The sequence below is a fragment of the Thalassophryne amazonica genome, chromosome 18 (assembly GCF_902500255.1).
Source record: "Thalassophryne amazonica chromosome 18, fThaAma1.1, whole genome shotgun sequence".
In the NCBI taxonomy this organism is placed as follows: Eukaryota; Metazoa; Chordata; class Actinopteri; order Batrachoidiformes; family Batrachoididae; genus Thalassophryne; species Thalassophryne amazonica.
This window is the reverse complement of record NC_047120.1, coordinates 29,913,345-29,931,450: the sequence shown is the minus strand read 5'-3', so window position 1 is coordinate 29,931,450 and position 18,106 is coordinate 29,913,345. Positions and strand designations below refer to the sequence as shown.

General features: G+C 43.8%; 1 protein-coding gene across 3 annotated transcripts in view; it reads left to right on the top strand.

The window, feature by feature from the left end:
- Positions 1–18,106, top strand: part of c18h10orf90 (chromosome 18 C10orf90 homolog) — a 56,095-nt gene that overhangs the window by 13,010 nt on the left and 24,979 nt on the right. For all 3 annotated transcript variants that reach the window (XR_004566486.1, XM_034193902.1, XM_034193901.1), the window contains exons 3-4: positions 3,388–3,479; positions 9,850–11,092. Coding sequence is in view for 2 of the 3 variants with exons in the window: in XM_034193902.1 (XP_034049793.1) it covers positions 3,388–3,479; positions 9,850–11,092 (1,335 nt within the window). In the remaining variant the exon portion in view is untranslated. The remainder of the gene's footprint in view (positions 1–3,387; positions 3,480–9,849; positions 11,093–18,106) is intronic.

Below are 18,106 nucleotides of genomic sequence, written 5' to 3'. Positions count from 1 at the left end.
CCACAAAAATTTAATTTTTTATGCTTTTCATCACGTTAATAAGAGACTGCATGCATGAAACCCTGACAACTTGCTAAAACAATTATAACTAATAATGCGTGTCTGCTACGTTTAATCTGCGTGGAATTTAATAAACGCAAACCGAATTACAGACATATTATATATATTAGTCTGGAACAAAGAGGACAAACAGTGTTGTAAAGAACAATAATCAAGACGTTAAAGAGCAAACTTCACTTTCCCCCAGAACGACATGATCAGGAAGCGAGCGGAGCTCACAGCAGCTCCCATTAAAAATAACGGAGAGACAGTCTGTGATTTTCGCATGTTTACATAAAACAAACACAATAACAACGTCTAAAAACCCAGAGAATATATTCACGAGAGTTTTAGGCACAATATAAAAATAGTTTTATGCTGTGATGTTAATGCTGTTGTCCGTGTGCAGCGGTTAAAGTGCAGCCTGATCAGAGTGTCTCAATGCAGTTCTCAATGTTACTGAGATCTCGCAGCGCGGCAACCTCTCCAAAGTTTTGCGGGATTTGAAACCTTAATAGGGCGAATTGTCTTATGTACAATTTGTACATGTTCAAATCAAATCATCATTTGTTAATGTTGTACAAATCAAGGAATACTTGTCAATCACCCTCTGTGCATTTGCAGTTATTAATGGCACAAATTTAACTCCATAGGAAATTAGCTTTGACTTAGCAAAAGTTAGCGTGCAAGCTAATGTCCACAAAATGTCTCCAGAGGTGTTATCAGGTTACAAAAACAGCATTTTCAGTTTTAGAAGTGTTTATTTCTCACTAGCTTTTACATAATATACCAGAAACAAAGCTGTTAGCAAGTAGCTACACCAACGTCACCATGCTTTGCTAAATGTCTTATAAATAAGTTCACAGGTGGTGTTAGGTTCCAAAAACAGCATTTTCAGTTTTAGAAGTGTTTATTTCCCACTAGCTTTTACAAAATATATGAGGAACATGTATATAAAACACACAAAACCAAGTGGTTTTGAAGAGACCAGCGACTGATGTCATGGAGCAGCTCTACTCTGACTGGCTGTCATCCGCATCACTCAAAAACAAAACAGATCAGATTGAAACATGACTTTTTTAACCTCTTAAAATACATCGTTAACCATCTTTGAAGTTGTCCTTTTGAAAAATTTAAAAATGCTATACCACATTGTTTGTCTGATCAGAAAGATTCCTAAAAGGTATAGTTTGAACCATCTGTGACTGAATTCTATAGAGTCATGGGGTAAAAAAAAGCAATTCATTAGCAAATAATTAAATTAATTAAATTAAATTAATTACATTAATTAAAATTAAGAATGGTGACAAAGGTCAATTTCAGTTTGTACACTGAATAAAAGTTAAAGCTACTCTAATTTTGGTGAAAGGTGGTGCAAATTATTGGTTGAGCTAATAGGCTCAATCGTTTATCACCCTAACCTGCTGCAACATCTTCATGGTCAGTTGGTACAAATCTGCTTCTACCTTCTTCTTTAGTGCCAAAGAAATTGAAATGACAAAAAATAAAATAAAAAATGCTGAATGAATTCTTATAAACCCAGTGCACTGAGAGCTAACTCAAGAATAAGAAACACAATATCGAGCAAGTTCTTCATCCTTTTTCACATCCCTTTTTTGTTCTTTTTTTGCCACTTGTTTTTTGCAGCACACTCATGCAGAAATAGTTTTTTATCAGCACTGCTGTCTCTTAACAGACTCTTACTGTACTTTTCCTGTCCATAAAACTAACACAAACAGACGAACGCTAATGAACAAATGATCATAAAATTCCACCTTTGTGTTTGGAAGGTCTGTATCCTTGGAAACAATTATTTGTGTCCTTTCACACTTATAATTATGCAAATAAAACTGAACAAGAGGAGGAATAAAGTGGGAGGGTGGGGACTTTAGAAGCTGGTTGCCATATGGCCTTGGTTCTTCATTTTCTCGTGGGATCGTGCAGAAAATCCTGTTATGTGAGCTCCGGCTTGTAGGAAGACAGACTTCTAGTGGAGGTAAGGGGAGAATGATCTTCAAGTTAAGGGACATAGTGCAGCAGATAACTGAAACAATTGCTCAAATGGTGAAACAAGCACCAAATTTGGCACAAGTACTCCTTAGACATTACTCTTTTCAAAAAAACAAAACAAAAAAAAAAACGACTTGCCACTTGAATTTTCAATAGGCAGCCAGGTAGGGGTCAATTGAGGAATTACACATGGGTCAAAATTAAAAATGCTCCAATCATATTGAAAACTATACGACATTATTTGTCTGATCATACAGAGTCCAAAAAGGTATAGTTTGGACTATGTACAACTGAATGTTCTGGAGTTAGGGGTAAAAACAGCAAGAATGGTGACAAAGGTCAATTTCAGTTTGTTCAGGGGTCAAAAGTTAAAGTTACTCCAATTTTGGTAAAAAGTGGTGCAAATTATTGGTTGAGCTAATAGGATTAATAAATGGAATAGTTTTGACTGTGTTGAATGCTTGGTCTCCAAAGTAAAGGTCAAACAATGTCGACATCCATTGGATTCTACAACATGTGACATATGTTACCCCATAACATGATAACTAAGGAGAACACAAGGTGTAAACTATTTCTTTTTGAAGCCCTATTAACTCAACCAATAACTGGAGTAACTTTAACTTTTGACCCCTGTACAAACTGAAATTGACCTTTGTCACCATTTTTGCTGTTTTTACCCCATAACTCCAGAACATTCAGTCACAGATTGTCCAAACTATACCTTTTTGGAATCTTTATGATCAGTCAAATAACGTGGTATTGTTTTCAATTTGATTTGAGCATTTTTAATTTTTGACCCCTGTGTAATTCCTCAATTGACCCCTACCTGGCTGCCTATTGAACATTCAAGTTTTCAGTCTTTTTTTTATCAAAAGAGTATAAGGAGTATTTCTGCCAAATTTGGTGGTTGCATCACTATTTGAACAATTCCACTGTCAATATTCTGTTATCTGCTGCACAAACAAGGTGATTTTAGGATGTGGTGAGTGTCCTCTCTTATTAGGAGATGCATCATTGCTTAAAACTGAACTTTTTTGTTGTAAGTGATAGAATCATTACTGTCTGACGTGTTTCTCCTTTAAAGCGAAAACTCCACAATATTCAGGGGTTATCCCAAAGTGAGAGCCTGTAACTATGGTAACAGCAGCAGGTGGAAATGCAGCCAGTCAGGGAGGCAACAGAGATACAGTAGTGCGGAGCCGTGGCTCCGGGTGGTGCCGGGTTCACATCACTTATTGACTGTACAAACACCAGAGAACAGTCACAATGAGTGACACACAAGTGCATGTGCATGTGTTTATGACAACACTGGATCATTTGTTTTGCCTTGACACACAGATGTGGAGGTGGAGAGAAGCCATACCAGTCCGAGTGCTCTGGGCGTGAGGTCGTGGCAGGGACCTGATCGAGGCTCTCCCATTATTAAACAGGTAACAGAATACAAGTCTTTCGCTGTTTCACATGAGCTGATCCACAACGGTTAAAAGGTTTTCCTCTGTCAAGATTTCATACAAGTCTTGACATATCCTTTTTTTCTGTTTGCCTGTTGCTTTAAATGGAAAATAGCTGCTGCTGGGGGTACAAGCAGTAATAATGTTGATGCTCAATTTACAATTTTGTCACTGATAATATTACTGCGTTACATTTATAATGGCAATATTCAAATTTCTCACAAGATATCTGTTGCTGTAACAGTAATATGTGGCAATAATACTGGCACCTCTGTTGGGGAAAGTGTAATGCACGGACCCACAACAGGGGGCGCAAATGAACGGTCAATAGATAATCCAATAAATACAATTTATTGTGGCAAATGTGCACAACAGGTCGAATACTGCTTTTAGACAGTCAATTACAAAATACAATAGGTGATGTGTGGGCAGGCCCGAGGGTAGGAGACGCCTATCCAGAGAAGAGCCGGGGCCCACAAGGTTCCGCCGCCAACGAAGACCCGCAGTACACTGAAGCTGCCAAGTCCCGAGTCCCCAGGTGGCCTCTGCTTCAGCTGTCAGATCCGTTACTGCTGGCAGGAACAAAAACAGGTTAATGGTGGGTGTGTGGACACCCAGTAAGCAGTCAGCAACTCACAATTTTTATCCACTTGGAGGGAACACCTCCACCTCCAACTCTGGAACAAGTTTAACGGCAGAGCCTGAACTACTACTTATCGTAAGTGGAACGAGGAGTGAAGAACGTCACTCCTCACCCGTCCACAAACCCAGCTCCAGCTGCGAGTAGAGTTCCAGGTACTCCTGCAAAAGGTTCAGAACAAACAAGGTATGTGCGTTCGGCACAGAAAAACGGCTGAGAGAATTACCTGAGTGGTAACCTGATATCTCGGCAGAGATGTGGTGTCTCCTCCAGGCTTTTATAGTGATGATGATGGTGATTGCTGACAGCTGTCAGTCCTGGCTAATGGGTAGTAACTGCGCCCTCTGGTGCCTGAAACCCGACTACAGGCAGAGCGCCCTCTGGCGTAGGCCAGCAGTACCTCCTCTTCGGGCGGCCCACACAACAGGACCCCCCCCCCCCCCCCCCCTCGCCCGACCAGGCTTGTCGGGGTGCCGCTGGTAGAACTCGGCCAGGAGGGCCGGATCCAGGATGAAGCTCCTTTTCACGCAGGAGCGTTCTTCAGGTCCATAACCTTCCCAGTCCACCAGATACTGGAGACCCCGACCCCTCCGGCGAACATCCAAGAGCCTGCGGACTGTCCACGCAGGCTCACCGTCAATGATGCGGGCAGGAGGCGGCGCCGGTCCGGGGGTGCAGAGGTCCGAGGTGTGGTAAAAATCAATAAGCCCATCTAAATCCCGCGGCTCATCTCTACCCACCAGGTGCTCCTTCAGGGCCGAAGACAGTCCATTTACGAAGGCGGCGTGGAGCGCTACCGTATTCCAGCCGGCCCTCGCGGCCACGACACGGAAGTCGACTGCATACTCTGCAGCGCTCCGTCGCCCCTGTTGAATGGACAGCAGCAGCGTGGAAGCAGATTTGCCTCGATTAGGGTGATCAAACACTTGTCTGAATTCCCGTACGAACCCAGTGTAAGTAAGGCCAGCAGTACCTCCTCTTCGGGCGGCCCACACAACAACCTCATTTTCATTTATTTATGTTAATTTCTTCCCCACACATTCCCGAATTATAGATGCTGTAAACATTTTTTGGTAAAAACTAAGCAATTGAATAGAACAGGGGTAGGCAACCTGTTCCAGAAAGAGCCATGAGGGTGCAGGTTTTCTTTGCAGCCACTGACTCCACCAGGTGATTTCACTGATTAACTGATTCCATCTGCTCAAAGTGATATTAATCAGTAAAATCACCTGGTGGAGTCAGTGGCTGCAAAGAAAACCTGCACCCTCATGGCTCTTTCTGGAACAGGTTGCCTACCCCTGGAATAGAACCTACTTTTGGTTGAGAAAATAGACTTTTGTTCAAGGTTTACAGTATCAGTATTACTACAGCATAGCAACGTTCCTTTAGAGAAGATTGCATTTGTGACATACACATAAAGGTATAGCAAAAGCAGACGGTCACTCCATTGAGTCTGGTTTGCTTTAGGTTTCTTCCTGTTCTCAAAGAAGTCCTAAAGGACACTTTCCTTACCACTTCCACAATGTGCTTGCACCTGAGGTGGATACAGTTTAAGCATCACTTGTGTATAATGAATGCCTTGGGGCACCTTTTGTTATGACTTGGCACTTCATCCATTCATTCATTCATTCATTGTCTACATCCGCTTCCTCCAGTCAAAGGTCACGGGGGTGCTGGAGCCTATTCCAGCAGTCATGGGGTGAGAGGTGGGGTACACCCTGGACAGGACGCCAGTCTATCACAGGGTCATATATAGATGGACAAACATATTCACACAGACACCATTTCAATTTCAATTTATTTTCATTTATATAGCGCCAAATCACAACAAAGTTGCCTCAAGGCGCTTCACACAAGTAAGGTCTAACCTTACCAACCCCCAGAGCAAGCACACAGGCAGCAGTGGTAAGGAAAAACTCCATCTGATGGTTTGAGGAAGAAACCTCAAGCAGACCAGATTCAAAGGGGCGACCTTCTGCTTGGGCCATACTACCGACACAGTTGACAGAACAATTCACAAAAGGAATATACAGGAAATGTTGCCAGTGCGTACTTATGGTCAATGTAAGAGCCTCCAATTCACCTAACCTGCATGTCTTTGGATGTGGGAGTAAGCCAGAGCCCCTTCTAGCAGTGATTTTCAAACTGTGAGGTGAGCTCCCACCTTGGGGGTACCAGAGTTCTTCAGGGAGGGCACAACTGATGGGTATCAAGAACCATCAAGAAATGATTCAATCCACCGACATAAATAGCCTTTTTGTTTAGGACCCCTTCACACATAGTACAAATAAGTACAACCCAGGGCGACTCACGGTGGAACAGCTCATATGAGTGAACCACGAAAACATCGAGCCAACGGGCAGGTGTGCACAATGCCGCTGCGACGGTTCATGCACATGGGAACACAGTGCGAGCAGCTGCGCGATGTGTAACCACATCGCGCCCACATAGTGCGAATTTGGTTGAATTGCGCATGAAGTGTGCATAAAGCAGGAATTGTATGCAATATGTTTAAAATTGCAGCTACCTCTAATGCCTCGTACACCTGTTGCTACAACTATTTGTCCACACCAGTGGCTGAAAGACAGTGTGCGTTGTGAGAGCCCTCGAACCCTCTTGCGGCAGGTGTCGGTCAAATTCCAGGTGACACACACAAACATCTAACACTGCTTGCTTGGCACTTATAAAATGTGTAGCCATTTGCGCTGTTAACATGACAACAGTCAGCAGACAATCACTGTCGAGCTGGGTGTGAAATTTGTCTAAGTGCCCCACAAGCGTGGCTTTGCAAACAGACACAGTGACACATTGGTTTCTGACTGGCAATGAGAGCTTTTGTAAAGTGCAGATTCGAATCCTGTAACCACATCGCACAGCTGCTGTGAAAAAAAAATTAAAAATACATGCCACCCACAGGATTCGAATCTGCACTTTACAAAAGCTCTCATTGCCAGTCAGAAACCACTGAGCTACCATCGCTGTCCTATAAATGGTGCAGGAAAATGTCTGATATCAAGAAGGACATGGACAGATTAAAAAAAATTTTAAATGACACACTGTATAAAACACAGCATTTTATTGAATACCTCTTATCAAGCAGACAATACAAATATGATCCGTCTGTTACTCTGTAGATGACCCATGGTCACAGACATACAGTCACGAAATGACATGAATGAGAAGCAGGGCACTCTTATCATGTCCACATCTGCTAGCGGCGTGTGCAGCCGGCCCCACGCAGGTGTCCTGCCCAATACGCATGTCTTGTGGACGGCGCGCCGCAGGACAGACACTGTGTCATGTGGAACAGAGCTCACGTGGGTGGCGTGACATTCAGATCACCTGCTGCGTGTTATGATCTGATGATCCAGATCACCTGGGGTAGCCTGTCGCTGTGCACGGTGTGCGCGCACTCACTGCAGCCCATTGCAACAGCAATGGCAGCACGATAGCTTAGTGGTTAGCACTGTTGCCTCACAGCGAGAAGGTCATGGGTTCAATTCCTGCCTGTGGCCTTCCTGTGTGGAGTTTGCATGTTCTCCCCGTGTTTGCGTGGGTTTCCTTCAGGTTCTCCGGTTTCCTCCCACATCCATTGACATACAGGTTAGGTGGATTGGAATCTTTAAATTGTCCGTAGGTGTGCGTGTGGGTGTGACTGTGTTTATTTATCTGTTTGTGGCCCTGTGACAGACTGGCGTCCTGTCCTGGGTGTACCCCACCTCGCACTCTATGACTGCTGGGATAGGCTCGCGACCCTTAATTGGACTAAGCGGTTGAAGATGAGTATGTGTGAGTGTGTGTGTATGTCCACATGATGACAGCAAGCAGATACACGCGTCACAGTGGGCAGTTGTTAGTTCATGTTCGTCTAAACATGGCACATGTTCTCCAGCCGTGATGTCCAGAACCACAGATCTCTGCAGCCACTCCTGTCAGCGGACACACCCCCTGGCAGTTCACCACACACACCAATGTGTCACTGTGTCTGTTTGCAAAGCCACGCTTGTGGGGCACTTAGACAAATTTCACACCCAGCTCGACAGTGATTGTCTGCTGACTGTTGTCATGTTAACAGCGCAAATGGCTACACATTTTATAAGTGCCAAGCAAGCAGTGTTAGATGTTTGTGTGTGTCACCTGGAATTTGACCGACACCTGCCGCAAGAGGGTTCGAGGGCTCTCACAACGCACACTGTCTTTCAGCCACTGGTGTGGACAAATAGTTGTAGCAACAGGTGTACAAGGCATTAGAGGTAGCTGCAATTTTAAACATATTGCATACAATTCCTGCTTTATGCACACTTCATGCGCAATTCAACCAAATTCGCACTATGTGTGAAGGGGCCCTTAACGATTCCCTTATTGGTCCTTCTGAGCGGCCATTATTTTTGAGGGTGTTTTATCAGAAAATGATCATTTCTTTACGTTGATTGCAGACCCTGTGGGTCTGTAATCAATCCCTTATGCAGCGGCTGTTTTTGAAGCTTGAAGCAACGAAGCAGTGCTCCGACCCACTGCCTCGTTGGGTCATTGCTTTGCTGCTTTTCAGAAGCGGCATGTCAATCATGAGTCACTTTTGTGCGGATTAAAGTCACTAACTGGGACTCTTGTCTTGTTGCGGGCAAGAAATGAGAATCGTCATCTGTTCCGTTTGAACAGCTCCAAATGCTGCGCCACTCACTACCAAGTCAAGTTAGAGTCCAGCCAGAATTAATAATTTTAAAGCAAATCAGCATTTTAAATCAAATGACACCTCTTTCCAAATGGGGAAGGGGGGGGAGCAGCTATTCGTTTGTTCTTGGGGGGGGGGGCTCACTCAACAGCCAAGTGGCCAAGTGGGGGTTAATGAAGAATTACAGGGGTCAAAATTTACAAATACTTCAATACTCCAACCATATTGAAAAGTATAAAACATTTTTTGTCTGATCACAAAGATTCCAAAAAGGTATTTTTGGAAGACTGAATGTTATTATGTTATGGGGTAAAAACAGCAAAATGGTGACAAAGGTCAATTTCAGTTTGTACAGAGGGCCAAAGTTACTACAATTTTAGTGAAAAGTGATGCAAATTATTGGTTATCTGTATCAGTACCCACCCACCAACAAGCCAACACAGCCCAAAAGGAATGAAAAGTATTATACTTGTACATATGATAAAAAAAAATGGATTGATTGAAAACTGCAGGTGAAGCAGCAATAAAATACATTTACTTTTTTGTCTTTGGTATATTGTTTTTTATGCAAAATCTGAAAATATTTTCTAAAATAAGCACAGAATCCTTTACTGTTTTTGGCTTTGGTTCCATTTCTGTTGAGGGTTGTGTGTTGTTATTCCGGTTGTGACAAGTCACGGTTTTGTGACACCTGTTTCTTGCTGCTGTGGCGTTCAGTGTGTCATCTTACCACAGCACAAACACGACTAGCCTGTACAAAAAAACAAAAAAACAAAACAAAACACTGGTTCAACATAACATTAGCGGTATTTTATACTGTCAATATCACCGCAGTATTGTGTGTAAACTGAGCTAAGGCTCTGTTTTGTGAAGGGGGCTCCTTAAAACAGTGTCTCAAATTGGCAAGATGAATGTTCAACATCTGCTTTATGGTAATGACAAACTGTTTAGTGAGGGACATTAGCAATAACAGGATGATAGGATTGCTCTGCATAATTAAGCATTTTTATATCGTTGAATGTCATTTATCCACATAGGTACCAGAAAAACAAAGCGCCACTGCCAAGAATGGGAACAGACCAATCAGCTTGCAGGCTCTGAGAAGAGGCTGGAATATCAACAGGTTCTCCGCACTCCCTGGAGACAGTCAGTCCAATGATCTTCCCACAGGGACCAGCTCCAACCTCAGTGAGAACGCTCCTCTTGGGAAAACAACGGGCTTTGAGTCCAACAACTTCCCCATGCATCAAACCACTTCTGCTGAATCCTCCAGTGCACATATTCTTTTGCAAAGAACAACTGGTATTCAGCCTCTGAGGGCAACAGTCAACTCACAACCCATTTCACAGACAACCTCTTCTGTGACTATGATTGTTCCTCAGAACAAAGCTGGCTTTTCCTCCATCACAATCTCCTCCAGGAAAGTCACCAGATCAACCAGTCTGCCAGACTTTGAAAGCCCCATCTGTAGCAACTCCACTCCGATGAGGAAATCCCCTTCTCCACCCCGATCCCCCCAGTCCATGGACCCAAACTCCAGGCAGATCTCAGCACAAAAGAAGGCCACCATAGTCAAAGTAACAGAGCAAAAGATGACACGCAGCACCAGCTCAAAGGTGAAAGACACAGTACAACCAACTAGCCATGCTTTGGACACGGGAGTCCACAGAAGAAACGCAGCAATTATCAAAGTAACAGAGCACAGGAAGCACTACAGTTCACCAAAAACAGGTTCTAACAGTGGACACCCAGAGCATCAAGAAAGCTACACTAAGGGAGCTTACCCTTCAGACAATACCCCACCTTCACATAACCATCTTGCTCCAGAGAGGACAAACCCTGTTTCACCCTTACCTAAAGATCCAGAAAAGAACGGTGGAACATTACACCGGTCAATGCTGAACCTTTTTGTCAGCAATCCACCAGCTGTAGCAACACGGTCTCCCCCTGAATTTTCTTCAAAGGCCGTTGGACAGAGACTGGACAGGCCACTCAGGCCACTGAGCTGCAACGCCAATGTGTTTGGACGCACTGAGCAAAGTGTAGAGAAAGTGTCTCAGGCATCTGTCAGGAAATGGAGCTTTGAGCTTCCACCAGAGACCAATGTCAATTCTGTGAACCCTGAGAATAGTTTCATCAGCTCTGAGTCAGCGGTGGAAGAAGCAGGTCAGCCAAAGGCAGAGACTCTCAAGCCGAATGAAAACAAAAAAGAAAGATTGCTGCTGTCAGAGGAGGCGGTGAAGAGGGCATCTACCTCTCTTACCCTCATCAAGTCCCCCGGTAGGTTTGCCTGTCCTAGTCTGACGGTCTTCTTGTCAGCACATAGACTCCCTGTATCTCTGATCTCTATTTTCAAAACAAGTGTCTAAATATACTCTTTCTTTGTGCTGTACGTGTATGTATGACTTGGATGTACTATAGGCAGATCTGGGGCCAAACTATCAGGTTTGATGTTTGATATCTGATATTTCATCGACATGCATCATGTTTAGATGATTGTTTATATGATGGTGCAAATGCAATTTCCAGATCTTTTCAGCATCAAAGGGCAGAGGTTCTGTCAACACCTAGCAGGAGTTGTCTCTTTTACCTTCTTTCATTTTCTCCACGCATTCCCCTGCATGTGTAATCTACTGTATTTCTTGTCACAACTGTCATTGGCATCACAGGAAACGAAGGGGAATTACAGGCTGCTAAAATAAAGTATCACATGTTAGAATCAGTGTTGGACAGTGCAGATATCATAAAGTTGCTCCCCTCAGGTTGGGATTATGGCTAAGGTTCTAAGCATGCAGGTTTTTTGGTTAAAGTTCATGCAAGTCTTCAGGGCATAAACCAAAGTGGATTGCAATGTTCTCACAAGAAAAGCACCAAATATTCAATTGCAGATTAAGGAGAAAGGAAAAAAGTACATGGACAGGAAGGTAGTCCACCACATTGTAATTTCCCAGCCAAGTACACATTTGCAGCTGGGGGGACTGGGACATCACAGATGAAATGTCTTGTCTGAGTACACAAAGTTGTGTGATTAGGAATCAAACCGAGGTTAAAACATTGGTAGCCCAACTCCTTATCCCACTGAGCTACCATCTCTACACATATTAATCCCTTAACGCCTATTGTCGCATATACGAGGTCTGTCAATAAAGTATAGGTCCTTTTTATTTTTTTCAAAAACTATATGGATTTCATTCATATGTTTTTACGTCAGACATGCTTGAACCCTCGTGCGCATGCGTGAGTTTTTGCACGCCTGCCGGTGACGTCATTCGCCTGTGAGCACTCCTTGTGGGAGGAGTCGTCCAGCCCCTCGTCAGAATTCCTTTGTCTGAGAAGTTGCTGAGAGACTGGCGCTTTGTTTGATCAAAATTTTTTCTAAACCTGTGAGGCACATAAGTGGACACTGTTCGAAAAATTAAGCTGGTTTTCGGTGAAAATTTTAACGGCTGATGAGAGATTTTGAGGTGATACTGTCGCTTTAAGGACTTCCCACGGTGCGGGACGTCGCGCAGCGCTCTCAGGCGCCGTCGTCAGCCTGTTTCAAGCTGAAAACCTCCACATTTCAGGCTCTATTGATCCAGGACATCGTGAGAGAACAGAGAAGTTTCAGAAGAAGTCGGTTTCAGCATTTTATCCGGATATTCCACTGTTAAAGGAGATTTTTTTAATGCAATACGTGCCGCAACGCAGCGCCACAGGAAAAACACCTCTGTTGGAAGCCTTAAGGACAAGTTGGAACATGCCCAGCTGTTAAACAATTTTTCATATACTCACTCCACTGAAAGCCATCAAAAGCCGCCTGGATTTTACAAATGGTTATCAACACGGAGATGTTTTTCCTGTGCCGCCGCACCGCGCCGGCTGCGTCCCGATGCGCGGACCCGTCCGCACGTCTTTCATTAAAAAAAATCTCCTTTAACAGTGGAATATCCGGATAAAATGCTGAAACCGACTTCTTCTGAAACTTCTCTGTTCTCTCACGACGTCCTGGATCAATAGAGCCTGAAATGTGGAGGTTTTCAGCTTGAAACAGGCTGACGACGGCGCCTGGGAGTGCTGCACGACGTCTCGCTCCGTGGGAAGTCCTTAAAGCGACAGTATCACCTCAAAATCTCTCATCAGCCGTTAAAATTTTCACCGAAAACCATCTTAATTTTTCGAACCATGTCCACTTCGATGTGCCTCACAGGTTTAGAAAAAAATTTTGATCAAACAAAGCGCCAGTCTCTCAGCAACTTCTCAGACAAAGGAATTCCGACGAGGGGCTGGACGACTCCTCCCACAAGGAGTGCTCACAGGCGAATGACGTCACCGACAGGCGTGGAAAAACTCACGCATGCGAACGAGGGTTCAAGCATGTCTGACGTAAAAACATATGAATGAAATCCATATACTTTTTGGAAAAAATAAAAAGGACCTATACTTTATTGACAGCCCTTGTATGTTACAATATTTGACTCAAATATGCAACATACCAAACTGACCAGTATGCCTGTTGTTGCAAATTTGCAACATACCATTATTATTATTATAACATTATAACATAAATTATTACCAAAATACCAAATTACTATTTATTTTTTGTGCAAAAGTGTAATTAATAATCTCAACATTATTTACCGTCTACTTAAAGGCAAAAACACACACAAAACATTTTTTATATACAGCTATATAAATTCAGGCGTTAAGGGGTTAAGGAGGACCAATGGGAACTCAATCCAGGCCGTGCAACATCATACTACCTCTGAAGGAACTGCATTTATATACAGCTTTCTTCGCACACACACTGATGCCAGGGTGCTGCCATGCAAGGCACTCAATTGCAACTTGGCAACTTGGGAATTGTCCAAGGGTCTTTAGTGATTTTACAACAATTTCAATTTCAATTTATTTTCATTTATATAGCGCCAAATCACAACAGAGTTGCCTCAAAGCGCTTCACACAGGTAAGGTCTAACCTTACCAACCCCCAGAGCAACAGTGGTAAGGAAAAACTCCCTCTGAGGAAGAAACCTCAAGCAGACCAGACTGAAAGGGGTGACCCTCTGCTTGGGCCATGCTACAAACTTAAATTACAGAACAATTCACAGACCAATATACAAGAAATGCTATTGACGCACAGGACAGGAGGATCGCCAACACAAATACAACTCCCATCTCTGCATGGAGCTGCACCTTAAACAGAGAGAAAAAAACAGAACCAGGCATCAGAAAGACAAAAAATACTGTATAATTAGCCAGCATTAAACAAGAAAAACAGAGAAATACTAAGGTGTTCGCCGGCCACTAGCCCTAAACTTCGCTAAAAGACCCAGAATTTAGGTAAAGTTGAGGTCGCAGCCCGCTCCAATTACTAATAAATTAATTAAAAGAGTAAAAAGCGTAAGACAAAACTGTACCAGTATGCTAGCCATATGAAAGGGAAAATAAGTGCATCTTAAGTCTGGACTTGAAAATCTCCAGAGAATCTGACTTTTATTGACACAGGGAGATCATTCCACAGAACAGGGGCATAATAAGAAAAAAGCTCTGTGACCCGCAGACTTCTTATTCACATGTAGTCCTGCACCCTGAGAACGTAAAGCCCGGGCCGGTACGTAAGGCTTAATTAGGTCAGCTAGATAGGGAGGTGCCATCCATGAATAATTTTATAGGTTAGTAGCATGAACCTGAAGGGGATTTGAACCAAGGATCCTCTGTTTACAAAACCACTTCTTTAACCACCTCCCTAGTCTGCATTTGCGTTTTAGACTTGGAGACAGCCTTTAACCGTGCCGGTCGAGTGTTTGTGGTTATTGCTGAAATATGATGTGTTAGTTCCCTCGTTATGGACTATTTATTCCTTATATGTCTGTAGTGACAGCTGTGTCCACATTTTCAGCAGAAAGCCAAACACATTCTCAGTAGGTGTTGGAATCTGTCAGGCTTGTGCTTTGGCACTGAGTCAGTTTATAATTTCATTCATTATCTCTTTTTTGCATGTGTAATTTACTGTATTTCTAGTTGAAACTGTCACTGGAATCACAGGGAAAGAAGGGAGGTCAGGCTGCTAAATGTGGGGAAAGCAAAGTATCAGGTTTGGAATATGCAGTCAAAATATAAACGCAACACTTTTGGTTTTGCTCCCATTTTGTATGAGATGAACTCAAAGATCTAAAACTTTTTCCACATACACAATATCACCATTTCCCTCAAATATTGTTCACAAACCAGTCTAAATCTGTGATAGTGAGCACTTCTCCTTTGCTGAGATAATCCATCCCACCTCACAGGTGTGCCATATCAAGATGCTGATTAGACACCATGATTAGTGCACAGGTGTGCCTTAGACTGTCCACAATAAAAGGCCACTCTGAAAGGTGCAGTTTTGTTTTATTGGGGGGGGGATACCAGTCAGTATCTGGTGTGACCACCATTTGCCTCATGCAGTGCAACACATCTCCTTCGTATAGAGTTGATCGGGTTGTCAGTTGTGGCCTGTGGAATGTTGGTCCACTCCTCTTCAATGGCTGTGCGAAGTTGCTGGATATTGGCAGGAACTGGTACACACTGTCGTATACGCCGGTCCAGAGCATCCCAAACATGCTCAATGGGTGACATGTCCGGTGAGTATGCCGGCCATGCAAGAACTGGGACATTTTCAGCTTCCAAGAATTGTGTACAGATCCTTGCAACATGGGGCCGTGCATTATCCTGCTGCAACATGAGGTGATGTTCTTGGATGTATGGCACAACAATGGGCCTCAGGATCTCGTCACGGTATCTCTGTCCATTCAAAATGCCATCAATAAAATGCACCTGTTCTTCATCCATAACAGACGCCTGCCCATACCATAACCCCCCCGCCACCATGGGCCACTCGATCCACAACATTGACATCAGAAAACCGCTCACCCACACGACTCCACACGCGCTGTCTGCCATCTGCCCTGAACAGTGTGAACCGGGATTCATCCGTGAAGAGAAAACCTCTCCAACGTGCCAAACGCCAGCGAATGTGAGCATTTGCCCACTGAAGTCAGTTACGACGACGAACTGGAGTCAGGTCGAGACCCCGATGAGGACGACGAGCATGCAGATGAGCTTCCCTGAGACGGTTTCTGACAGTTTGTGCAGAAATTCTTTGGTTATGCAAACCGATTGTTTCAGCAGCTGTCCGAGTGGCTGGTCTCAGACGATCTTGGAGGTGAACATGCTGGATGTGGAGGTCCTGGGCTGGTGTGGCTACACGTGGTCTGCGGTTGTGAGGCTGGTTGGATGTACTGCCAAATTCTCTGAAACGCCTTTGGAGACGGCTTATGGTAGAGAAATGAACATTCAATACACGAGCAAAAGCTCTGGTTGACATTCCTGCTGTCAGCATGCCAACTGCACGCTCCCTCAAATCTTGCAACATCTGTGGCATTGTGCTGTGTGATAAAACTGCACCTTTCAGAGTGGCCTTTTATTGTGGGCAGTCTAAGACACACCTGTGCACTAATCATGGTGTCTAATCAGCATCTTGATATGGCACACCTGTGAGGTGGGATGGATTATCTCAGCAAAGGAGAAGTGCTCACTATCACAGATTTAGACTGGTTTGTGAACAATATTTGAGGGAAATGGTGATATTGTGTATGTGGAAAAAGTTTTAGATCTTTGAGTTCATCTCATACAAAATGGGAGCAAAACCAAAAGTGTTGCGTTTATATTTTTGTTGAGTGTATCATAAAACTACTCTCCTCAAGTTTGCGTGATGATTAAGGGTCTTGGCATATAAGTTTTAAGGGTAAGGTTAGGAAACGTCTTCAGGACATAAACCAAATCTCAGCTCTTGAGACCATCTGGAATGGAACATCTCACAAAAGCAACACTACTTTTTGCAGATGATATACACTCACCGGCCACTTTATTGGGTACACCTTGCTTGTACTGGATTGGACCCCTTTTACCTTTAGAACTGCCTTAATTCTTTGTGACATAGATTCAACAAGGTGTTGGAAACATTCTTCAGAGATATTGGTCCTTATTGACTTGATAGCATCACACAGTCGCCTATTCAACCAGTCTGGATTCATTCTCCTCTGACCTCTGACATCAAAAAGGCATTTTTGTCCACACAATTGACGCTCACTGGATATCTTCTCTTTTTCCATCCATTTTCTGTAAACCCTAGTGATGGTTGTGCGTGAAAATTCCAGCATATTAGCAGTTTCTTAAACACTCAAACCAGCCCATCTGGCACCAACAACCATGCCATGTTCAAAGTCGCTAAAATCCTCTTTCTTGCCCATTCTGATGCTCAGTTTGAACTTCAGCAAGTTGTCTTCACCACATCTAGATGCCTAAATGTATTGAGTTGCTGCCATGTGATTGGCTGATTAGCTATTTGTGATAACAAGCAATTGTACAGGTGTACCGAATAAAATAGTCAATAAGCGTAGTTTTTTATAACTTCATCAGAACTTTAAACACATCCCCTGCTCATGCACCATTTACATATATCCAGTTATGAAGCAGTTGGGATGAGAACAAGCATTGCTGAATTTGAAGCTATAAAACCACGCCAGAAAATAGTGGGATGCTTCCTTGTTGGTTTGGAACAAGTTACTTTTCCAAGACATGGAGATCAAATATACAAACTGAAGCAGCATCAGCAGTATTGCAAACGTACAGTAATTCTGAATTGTTGTGGAGAAGAAGTTGCTCAATCACTCACTAATCTTCAACTGCTTACTCCAATTAAGAGTCACGGGGGGCTGGAGCCTATCCCAGCAGTCATAGGGCATGAGGCGGGGCACACCCTGGACAGGACACCAGTCTGTCTCCGGGCCACATAAAGACAAACAAACACAGCTAAAACCCGCACGCACACCTACGGACACTTGAAAGTTTCCAATCCACCTAATCTGCATCTCTTTGGATGTGAGAAGAAGCCGGAGAGAACTCACGCAAACATGGGGAGAACATGCAAACTCCACACAGAAAGGCCACAGGGGGGAATTGATCCCATGATCTTCTTGCTGTGAGGCAACAGTGCTAACCACAAAGCCACCGCGCTGCACTGTTACTCAATCAAATGAGCAAAAATGTTGTGTGTGGGCCGCCAGAAGAGGAGGTACTGCTGGCCCACCACCAGAGGGCGCCCTGCCTGAAGTGCGGGCTTCAGGCACGAGAGGGCGCTGCCGCCACGGACACAGCCGGGAGTGACAGCTGTCACTCATTATTTCCTGACAGCTGTCACTCATTCTTCATCATCTCACTCCATAAAACCCAGACGTCATCTCCACCTCATCGCCGAGATATCGTACTTCT